Raw genomic sequence first — 11,865 nt, 5'->3', positions numbered from 1 at the left:
CTGCTTTATCAGGCATTACAGGCATGATGAAATGAAAATGAGACCAATCTGACCAATCATGTAAAAGGAGGGGTTTGGAAAAATGAATCGGTGAGCGAATCGTTTGGGAGTCGTTGAGCAAGTAAGGTAAAAATAAATGCATATTATAAGACAATGAAAGCATGCATGTCAACCTGTTGTTGGGGACTCCCAAAACCAAAATATGAACCTTTCATTACCCATAATAGGGGCACTTTAAATAGTTATAAGCAAAGCAACTCTGAAGCAAAAAAGTATTTGAAAAATGGACAAAAAGACAAAGATACAAGAATGTGTACTTAATGTCTTTAATGAGGGAATAAAACTACAATCTCATGAAGCATTGCGAATGACAGAGAAATATAAAACAACTGATTTAAAGTTGTACTTCACGAAGATTCATTCTTTGCCACTAGGTGCAGCTTTTGGAGCGGTAAAAATAGCGGTTTCCCCGGTAACGCTGTACACAAAAGCAGCACTGCGCTCACAAACACTGCTTTATCAGGCATTACAGGCATGATGAAATGAAAATGAGACCAATTGGACCAATCACCGCAGATTAGCATCATGCAAAGGAGGGGTTTGGAAAAATGAATCGGTGAGCGAATCGTTTGGGAGTCGTTGAGCAAGTAAGGTAAAAATAAATGCATATTATAAGACAAATAAAAGCATGCATGTCAACCTGTTGTTGGGGACTCCCAAAACCAAAATATGAACCTTTCATTACCCATAATAGGGGCACTTTAAAATGTCAATTTGGAAGGCAAATGAAAACAATATCAAGGAATCAAGAGCCATAAATCCAATCGAATGATGAGATGTCAACTATGAAACTATGTGGTCAAAATTTACATGGAAGCATCAAGAATGGATGAGCTTTTGCAAATATTGCAATGTTGCATTTACAGGAATCAATGCAGATTCAACTATCATAAAACACTAATTTAAGGGGAAAAAACTAAAGCGAAATCAAGAGTCATAAATCCAGACGAATGATGAGATGTAAACTTTAAAAAAAAACTTTGTGGTCAAAATTTACATTTAAAGGGCATTGCATTCTGAGTTATTTACACGGTTAAAGAGTTGGATTCTCATGCTAAACATGGCCAAAGTTTAAAAACACGAGTTGGACGTATGACGGAGTATTTCTGTGCCAAATGCACTCCTTCTGGATTTGAATAAGTTTCTGAACGTTTTTTTCAAGTATGGCCCTTCATGACGTCATGAAGGGCGGAAATCCTTATATGGGCACTTCTCGCAGAAGAGCGCGCGCACACATCAACCAGAGCGAGAGCAAGATCCCCCATCAACGTGCTTCATTTGGGTTATGGAAGTCGTCGGCAACGCTGCACAGGACTTGCTCGAGAACAATGTCTTCAAAGAAGTGTGTTTTTGGATGTGAGGGAAAAATAACCTTGTTCAGCTTCCCAAAGAACCCAGCGTTACGTGAACAGTGGATACAGTGTGTTTGTTGGCAATCGGCATGTAAATGCATATAATGTAAACAACACGAACATGCTTGCAACTCTTCAGCTTCGCCCACGGCACGTCTCCAGGAGCTCAGCTGTTTTCGAAGCGAATCGGTAAAGCTGTATCTTTCTTTTATAAATCTGATAAAACTAAAGACTCTTCGGAGATATGAAGGATGCAATACTACTCTATAGGTACGCAAGATTAACATGGCATTTAAACACCAAGCAAGCACGATTTTTAGTCGTTTTGTGAATATTGTGATGTTATGATTGCAGGAATCAACGCAGATTTAACATTGTTTGCAAGTTTGTTTTATTTAATCTTAAAACGTAAATTTGAGGGGAAAAAATAAACAAAATCAAGAGTCATAAATCCAGACAAATGATGAGGTGTAAACTCGAAAACTTTGCGGTCGAAATTTACATTTAAAAACACCAAGAAAGCATGATTTTTAGACATTTTGCAATATTGCGACGTTATGATTGCAGGAATCAATGCAGATTCAACATTGTTTGCACGGTTGTTTTATTTTATTTTTTTGTTTTTTTATTTTATTTTAACACGTCAATTTGAGGGGGAAAACAACAAAATCCAGAGCCATAAATCCAGTCGAATAGATTGAGATGTCAACCATGAAACTATGCTGTCGAAATTTACATTGAAACAACAAGAATGGATGATTTTTAGTCATTTTGCGAATACTGCGATGCTGGATTTGCAGGCATCAATACGGATTCAACATTACTTGCAAGTTTATTTTGTCTTAAAACATAAACCTTAAAAGGAAAATGACAGCAATTGCAAGGAATAAAGAATAATAAATCCAGTCAAATGATGAGATGCCAACTTTGAAACTATGTGGTCGAAATTTACATGGAAACATCAAGAATTAATGATTTTTAGCTGTTTTGCGAATATTGGGATGTTGGGATTGCAGGCATCAATGCAGAATCAACATTATGAAAGACAAATCAAGAATTCAGGAGTCATAAATCCAGTCAAACTGAATATATGTTGAACCCTGAACCCTTATCCAACCATAAACCTACCACCCTAACCGTAACCCAAACCCCAAACAGTAAAAGCAAATATTTTGGTACACAAGGACTCACCGTATGCAGTCATGGTGCCTACGTAGGGTCCGTCCATCACGCTCTGGTTCTCCTCAGCGAGGGCTTTGATATATCGCTTGCTGAGGTCCAATATTTGCATACGTAGTTGAGCGCTGCTTTCGTGTGTCGCCCTCTGCTGGATGGTGAAATGAAGCAGCATCATCCCCCAAATGAAGCCAAAACTCACCAGGAAGAATCCCAGCTTTTGGGAGGACAACTTCCACAGGTACACAGAGCCCATGGCGAGGAAGTTCGTTTGTGTGATTGTGTGAAGTGTGTGCGATTCAGGATGAGTTGAGCTTCATGATGTTTGAGGGGCGTGGTCTCTACTCATTCTTTTCCTCACTGTAGTCCATTCCTTTTAGCACAAGCTGTCAATCAAACCAGAGACACACCCACCGGATGCGCCATCACAATGAAGACACTGGAAAGAACAGGAAGAGTCAAAATTAGGGAAAAAAACAATTAATCTTACACAATTAAACGACAAAGAAGACATTAAGACGTTATTTTCAGGTGACATTTTTGCAGTACAGTTTTTTAATTGGCAGACAATAAAATGGGAAAAAATTCTAAAGAGATTTGGGCCTTTAAGCAACTACCCAGAAGACCATAGTAACCACCAAAAAGCCCTTAGAAATGCCACAGATCACCATATTAGGAACCACCCAAAAGAACCAAGAAATTGCCAGATGACCCTAGCAACCACCCACTTGACCCTAGCAACACGTAGAACACCTTAGCATCAACCCAAAAGAGACAAAAAATAAGCCAGAAACCACCTAGTAACCAGACCCTAGCAACCTAGTAACCACCCAAAAGACCCAATAAATCCAGATGACCCTGGGTGGCAACGTCTCAAAAGACCCAAGAAATTACCTAGATGACCCTAGCAACCACTCAATTGACCCTAGCAACACTCAGAGGACCCCAGCAACTACCCAGAAGGTCCTAGTAATGACGTAAAAGATAGCAGTTTCCCTAAAACAATCGATCGCTCAGGCATGGCACCGAAATGAGGCACCGAAATCTGCGTTCGGATTCGGTTCCAGTACATACCGGTTACATAGGTACCGGTGCCATATTGGTACCGGGTTTCGGGACCCAACCCTAGTGGCAACCATGCAAAAGACCCAAGAAATTACCCAGATGACCCTAGCACGCACGTGATGGAGATTTACCGCTGATTACAGAACCGGCTTTACTAACAAGATGCGCATTAAATATCGCATGCGATTTATCGTGCAGCCCTACTAGAAACCACTCACGTGCCCTAACATCTGCTCAGAAGACCCAGATAATTACCCAAAATGTCCTAGTAAAGACTCAAAAGACCCCAGAAATGGCCCAGCAAGATGACTCTAGCAAGTAGCAACCACTCAAATGAACCTAGCAACCACTCAGAAGAGTCTAGAAAACTCAGGTCCAGAAGTGGCTTAGCTGCAAAGCATGCAAAGGAAACTATTTTCTTCCACCTGTGCTGCCAGGCAACGTGACTACAGCTGTGACATCATAACGGATGACCGCATCACCAGGGTCACAATATGGTCTCTAGCATTTCACATTGTTGTGGGATTAAACAGTGTCTGACGTAACAGACCGTGCCATGGCATTTCAATGAGCGGATCGAGCCAAAGCAAAGCATGGAAACGTTAAAGCAAACCTAGACTGACAGGCTTCCAGAGAACAAAAGACAAAATAGTTATTTTACATGAACACAAATATACTTGTTTGCATTTGGGCACAGATTTAAATACAGCCAGCAGAAGGGGATGCCATATAAAGGACACACAATAACTGCAGAAATTTCTGATGTAGTTGAACCCTTGATGACCCTATAATCCCAGAATAACCAGTTTTAGAAACTCTTCAATGCCCTTTCTGACCTACTATATGTGACCTTTGATATTTACTATGTTGTTTAATGAATGCTGTTAAAGCAATAAGCCACTGGAGGCAGAGGTGTGAAGCAGTTCTTACAACCTTATTAAAACCACTGTGACACACACCCTTGAGTAACAGTAACAGGATAAAATTTAGAGCCTAAATAGGTTTAAAATGTGGGATTATAGTAAGAATAAATGTTATATTGTTTGTAATGTGATACTGTCTTTAACATATATATAGTAGATATTGTAGCTGGCATAAATGCATTGTCTCTAGCATAAAATTATCGCTAACCTAAGTTTAGGGCCCTATGAAATTATCCCTAGCATTTAAGCTCCTGTCTTTGCGTTTCTCCCCTGTCGGGTCTACTTCGTCTGTACATGTGTCATTCCTCGCTCCTGTGTTGGATTACCCCAGTGTTTTGTGAATTAAAAAGACTGTTTATTATACTCCTTTGTCTCCATCGTTCCTCAGACAGTGTAAGTGCGACAATAAAGCGCTGCATAAAAGCATGATATTATAACTATATAATGTGACACCTCAGCCAATACATTTTTAGAAACTATTTTCTTTGCATATTCACATTCTGACAAACAATGCTTTCCTCTAACAATCCAAATGGGTGTAAAATTTACATATATAGAAATTATGTACGAACGTCATTGACATTGTCTGGCAAAGTGTGCTCAGGTTCTACAGAAGCAGGATGCTATGAAACTCCCTCAGCCAGGCACTGTTCACGATTCCAGAGTTTGCCGACACATATTTCCCACTTTAGGCAGAAGAATTCAAAAGTCAATCATTCACAAGTGGTTGCAAATGTCTAATGAAACACAAAAAAGAAAAGAGAGCAAAGGGCTGTTTTTGATCTTAACGCAATCATGAAATACAACAAAATAGACTTTGAAGTTCAATGCTGGTAAGGAATCCTTCCCAGACAACAACTGCCTTGCTTTGCCAAACGGACGTGCTGGACACACACTTAAACTCCCACACACTATCTCCCCAATGTACTATTGTACAAAATATCAACTGATCTTAGCTACTAGGGATGCTCCGTACTGGGGAAACCTGTTTCTCCCGCTTTAAAGCACCTCCTGCTGGTAGAGAATGAATTTGCATTTTTTGACTAAGTCCGTCTGATTTACGCTGCAAACATATTTTGCTTTTCCAAATCCACAGGTGGGGTAATAAAAAATGCATTCTGATTATTTGCGGGTGGGTCACGGCTGGATAAAATAAATAATAAATGATGCAAATATTAACTAATTTTTTTTTTGGAAGTTGCATTGACAGAAACGGTGACATTCCAGATAAAGTTTGAAAGGAGTAAAGCCTGTGTTAATGCTATTGAGTAGGCTAATATGGCCAAAGAAGATATTTTGTTTTATAAATAAACGTTCATTTAAAAGCAGCCCACGATCAGCGTATTATGTTATCGTTATCGTTTAGGGTAAGGGTAGGTGTGAACGGGTAGGTTAAGGGTAGGGGTAGGTATGGACATTAAAAAAAACCTCAAACCACATGAATAAGATGCTGGTAGCACAATCTGATAGGTAGCATTTTTCGCTACCTATCTTTTTAATGGGACTAGCACAATCTGAGCGTGTACCACAAATCGTCAGAACTCCGGTAGCCGTGGAGCCGTAACCATGTACGTCGTCACGCGTTGACGTCATCAAATTGCGATCGGTTCGTGAGATCGGCCAAGCTAGTGAGTACCGATCGAGTCATAAAATGTGATTATCGGCCGATACCGATCTCCGGCCGATCGATCGGAGCATCCCTATTAGCTACAATTATTAAACACTTCAATATGAATCACACAAACGGAAAATCTACAAATCCACACTTGAAGTACAAAGCAGTAAACCGGCAAGCAAAAGATGCCACATAACCACAAAGAAACTAGGTCAAGACCTGATTTTCCATTAGGTTAACAAATCTTACTAAACCTGATACTGGTATTTTAACAACCCCCAGGACACAACACACACATGCAAATATGGCATACTCATATCATTCATATCACATAATAACTAAACAATGACCAGTGGCCCAGAAATTTGATACATTATGTCATTTGCTGCTAAAATTATCCATAAGAAAGTTACACCCTTTTATCTGTATTGTGTCTGTATTAAGAGTGGGTGTAACAGTTAATCTTTGCACTTTTAAAATGCTTTACTATTGTAAAGGGTGTTTTTTAACCAAGAAATTAACATTTTTGGCCTCAGGCCATCCCCGGCGTAGATGAGCTCGTTTCTTCATCAGATTTTGAGAAATTTACCATTACATCACTTGCTCACCAATTGATCCTCTGCAGTGAATGGGTGCCGTCAGAATGAGAGTCCAAACAGCCGATAAAAAAATCCACTCACACCACTCCAGTCCATCAATTAACGTCTTATGAAGTGAAAAACTAGCCTACATATTTGAAAGAAACAAATCCATCAAGGCATTTTAAATTTAAACCGTCACTTCCTGCCACAATATGAGCCCATAATCCATATAAATAATAATCCATATGTTTTTGCTTGTAAACGGTACTTGATCTGTGCATATTTTTCTCCTGATTCAGACATTTTTTCACTGAAGAAAGCAATATTACAGATAGAGGACTCATATTTTAGCTGGAGGCAACAGTTTGAAGTTGAAAAAGTCTTAATGATTGGTTTCTTTCTTACAAACACGCAGCTTTTCACTTCAAACGAAGTTAACTGATGGACTGGAGTGGTGTGGAGTACTGTGATATTTTTTATCAGCTGTTTGGACTCTCATTCTGACGGCACACATTCACTGCAGAGGATCTATTGATGAGCAAGTGATGGAATGCTACATCCTGGATGGCCTGTTCCATTATCCACAATTTCTAAATCTGTTCAAGCAGTACTACAAAATACTGCTGATAAAAACATAAACAGGATTAATAGTGTAATATAGGACAAAGACTAATGTAGTATGTTTTGTAATTGTTCTGCAACAAACCAGAGTAAATTGTATGAAGTCTTGCTAAAAAGTAACTTTATGAGAAATTTACTAATAGATATGAACAAAACTACTTAATTTTATAAATGACTAGTAGCTCAGGCTTAGGTCATTTAAAGTATCAGGGAGGAAACTCAATTATTATTATTATTGTTTATACCACGATAAAGTATAATTACAATCAAATTTTTCTAAGCAATTCATTTGCAATTATTATAATGTATCATGCTTAATTACAGATTGCAAATGTTCTTTCTGAAAGGGGAGGATCTCTTGAGAGAAGAAGATAATATTGTGAGAACTTTTGACCTTTGTACACACTACCTTGAGATAAGCAAACATCTAGTGCTATCTTAAACTAAGCAGTGTTATCTTATATCAAGCAGAAGGCTATGAGGGCTTAAATCACCTCTGACAGAATTGACATTACAATATGATTACATTAAAACTTATCGATGCTGCACAGTAATGCACACGTGGATGTATCCAAAAATGAAATTTTACACAGGAAACTTTGATTACTCAAATTACATCATAACTATCGGGCTAACTGATCGACACCACATATGTAATGGCAAACAAAAGGCCGAACTTTTAGTTTATTCTTCTTAAGACTTTAAATTAAATCATTGTGCCTAGCTAGCAAACTGAAGTAAATGTTCTATTTGTTGCGTCTTAGAATCAAAACTGAAATGCCAGTTTCCAACTAAACAAAACTACAACTCCTGCACTTCAGAGGAACCCTGCGGGGCGCGAGTGCCTGAAATAGTGTGGAACAGCATTCATAGAGAAAGTGTCCGTTCCCTCGGAAACTTACATAACCATAGGACAGCTATGGAAAATGCTGATGAATAATTTACCATAGGCACTAGCGTTTTCACCAGGAGTTGGTCAAAGAGGTTATTGTACTGTACTGACAACATTGAAAAAGATTAATCAGTTGGTCTGAGAGAATTTCAGGTTAGCTAACTTGGGCAGTTAACACACCCACGAACTGACAGTAAACGTATTCGGCCTGATTAAATTTGCACATGATAGGTGCTATTGCTACTCAAATGACTAAAACTCTGCCCACATCTTGATGAAATTCTATAATAAAATTATGTACATTTCTTCCAGTCTTCTTAATTTGATCACACCGACTGCTGAGAAGCACTTAATGGAATTACTAAATGCTACAGATTCTAGCTCTAAGGATTCATTTAAACTAAAACCAAATATCTTTCAAGTAAATATTGACAGCTATAGTAAATATTCTCGATATGATCTGTTAAAGTAGTTTTGCAGTTGTGTCAACAATACTTAGACTCAGTTTGCACTTAAAGGGTTAGTTCACCCAAAAATGAAAATTCTGTCATTAATTTCTCACCCTTGTGTTGTTCCAAACCCGTAAGACCTTCGTTCATCTTCGGAACACAAATTAAGATATTTTTTATTAAATCTGAGGGCTCTCTGACCTTCCCATAGACAGCAAGGTAACTACCACGTTCAAGGTCCAGAAAAGTACCAAGATGATCGACAAAGTAGTCCGTGTGACATCAGTGGTTCAACTGTAAAGTTATGAATCTACGAGAACACTTTTTTGCGCAAAGAAAACAAAAATATTCCACATTCACTGCGTCACTAGTGGACGCGCGTTCACGACAGTATCATGACGCGAGTGTGTGGTGGCGCTGACCCAGATCCGGCGTAATGACGTCATCACGCCAGATCTGGGTCAGCGCTGGCACCGCCACACGCTCGCGTCATGGTACTGTCATGAACGCGCGTCCACAAGTGACGCAGTGGAGACGAAAATGTGGAATACAGTCGTTATTTTTGTTTTATTGACCACTGATGCCACACGGACTACTTTGTCGATCATCTTGGTACTTTTCTGGACCTTGAACATGGTAGTTACCTTGCTGCCTATGGGAGGGTCAGAGAGCCCTCAGATTTCATCAAAAATATCTTAAATTGTGTTCTGAAGATGAACGAAGGTCTTAAGGGTTTGGAACAACACGAGGGTGAGTAATTAATGACAGAATTTTCATTTTTGGGTGAACTAACCCTTTAAACATCACAAGTAACCGTGAATATCACATTATTAATATTATTATTATCTTAACGAAATTTTATAATAAAACTAGGCTATGTACAATTTTTCCCAACATTTTAATTTGATTTCGACAGCTGGGAAGCACACAATGGAAGTACAATTTCCAACTGCAAAAATATTCATTTCACCACTTTCAAACACTTTATCTTTCATGTTTACTAAATAAACATTGCTATAATACTTATTCCTGATAGCATCCGTGTAAGTAGACCGTGTTTGCACAGTGTGGCACCACAAAACTAATTACACTGTATTTGTACTCAAACATCACACTTAGATGCGCATAATGAAATTTACTGCTGTTAAAGTCCCCATGAAATCAAAATTAAAGTTTTTTGGGAGTTAATATCAATATGTTAGTTTTAAGGTTATCTATAAGGCAGTGTGCTCCAAAACAATGACAAAATTGCAATTTAGAAGATATAAGCATTCCAAGCTTTTAGTTCGTCACTTCCGCCAAAACGGCTCAACGATTTTTTTGACGTCACATCGTACTTCATCTTCTCATCAAATCTTCTGACCGATCAACCGCTCTCTAGAAGCCGAAGCGCCCGCCCCCTGCACTATAATTAGAGCTGAAACTGCGGCTGAGATCGGTCGCTTGTTCACAGTGTAGTATTCCCTGTACAGTGAATGGCACGTAGTGCACAATGTAGGCGAGAGGGAACGATTCAGACAGTATATGCTTTCGATAGGGGCAAATGAGGTCTGGCTTCACATTGTGTCACGCGAACCGCGGCAGCGCACACAGTCTGATCCAGACTTTGGCTCCAGAGTTTCATATTGAATCTAGAGGGTAATCTATTAGATTGTGGCTGTCAAATGCGGCTTTACCGAGCTCAACGGCTCCCTCTGACCAGTGCAGATATAAACAAAACGCTATTGGCTAATTTAAAAAGGGGGCGGGGCTGCTCGATATGTCCCGCCCTGTCTTCCTGTTTCAATTGAAATTACGTCACCACATAGAATAACGCTGCGTGTTTCAAGGCACTTCAGGGGACCTTTAAACTATCAGAATTTGTTGACAGGATTGTTATATAACCATAGTTCACAAGTATTCATGTACAGTATTTAAATGAACATAACAATGATGCTGCCAAAAGTCAAAGATTCGACTGTCTTGTTTTTTTAACTTGCAAATTTTTTTGTATTTATGGTAATGTTTTTCCTGTCAGTATTACTTCAGACTTCTCATGTAAGTACATTTTCCTGAAGGGTCAAAAAAGCAACACAAACAGGTTGATCCAGTCTCTGATTCAGGAAACGCTGTCAAAGAAAAAAACTATATCTTGCAAATGACATGTAAAATGTGCAAAAATCTGACTGTGCGAAAAAAAGTCTACATATTACATATACAAGAGTTACATATACATCCACAGTTAATAATCAATTTCCAAGGTGAATGTCTGTCCACTCTAGAAAAATATGACAGCCTTTGGAATATTCTAAAACATGCTAATGACATTCTAGAACAGCTGAGGCAAAAATTTTAAATTTACAGTCTTTATTGGGAAATAGGACCAAAAATATTGATGACATTATCCTGTACTACACAGATTTCTGTCCAATCAAATGCTCTCAAAAAATCAAAATGTCCCTCCTAGAAAATACAAGAACGAAAACGAAATTTCATTGCTTTAAGTTGAAGTTTACTAAATGAAATTGGCATTGGTTACTAAACAGATAATGTTGGATTTTAGAAGTTTAGATGTTTCTGTAATACGGCCCCAGGGCATGGACAACATTCTTGAAAAACATTACATTTAAGAACACGACCATTAAGCAACCAGGATGTTTTTAAAGGAGCTTCAGCCAGAATACTGCAACTGATATTTGACAGCCAAACAACACAAGAGTTGATCCCAGTGTGTGAGCCCTTTAAAGTCCCCATGAAATCAAAATTTAAGTTTTTTGGGTGTTAGTATCAATATGTTAGTCTTAAGGTTATCTATAAGGCAGTGTGCTCCAAAACAGTGACAAAATTCGCATTTATAAGATATAAGCATTCAAAGCTTGCAGTTTGTCACTTCCACCAAAACGGCTCAACGATTTTTTTGACATCACATCGTACTTCATCTTCTCATCAAATATTCTGACCAATCAAATGCTCTCTAGAATCCGACGCGCCCGCCCCCTGCACTATAAATTGACGCTGAAGCTGCGGCTGAGATCGGTCGCTTGTTCACAGTGTAGTATTTCCTGCACAGTGTAGTATTTCCTGTACGGTGAATGGTTCGAAGTGCACAATGTAGGTGATAGGGAACGATTCAGACAGTGTAAATATGCTTT

At 38.7% G+C, this 11,865-nt stretch overlaps 1 protein-coding gene across 1 annotated transcript in view; it reads right to left on the bottom strand.

Annotated features, from left to right (window-relative positions):
* Positions 1-11,865, bottom strand: part of LOC107745986 (alpha-1,6-mannosylglycoprotein 6-beta-N-acetylglucosaminyltransferase A-like) — a 77,605-nt gene that overhangs the window by 60,569 nt on the left and 5,171 nt on the right. Inside the window, exon 2 of the mRNA XM_016560018.1 lies at positions 2,604-3,027. Within this exon, the coding sequence (XP_016415504.1) occupies positions 2,604-2,844 (241 nt within the window). The 5' untranslated portion in view covers positions 2,845-3,027. The remainder of the gene's footprint in view (positions 1-2,603; positions 3,028-11,865) is intronic.

This window comes from Sinocyclocheilus rhinocerous, unplaced genomic scaffold, assembly GCF_001515625.1.
Source record: "Sinocyclocheilus rhinocerous isolate Xijiao unplaced genomic scaffold, SAMN03320098_v1.1 scaffold1339, whole genome shotgun sequence".
Lineage (NCBI taxonomy): Eukaryota > Metazoa > Chordata > Actinopteri > Cypriniformes > Cyprinidae > Sinocyclocheilus > Sinocyclocheilus rhinocerous.
The sequence above is the reverse complement of the archived record's forward strand: the minus strand, read 5'-3'. Positions and strand labels throughout refer to the sequence as shown.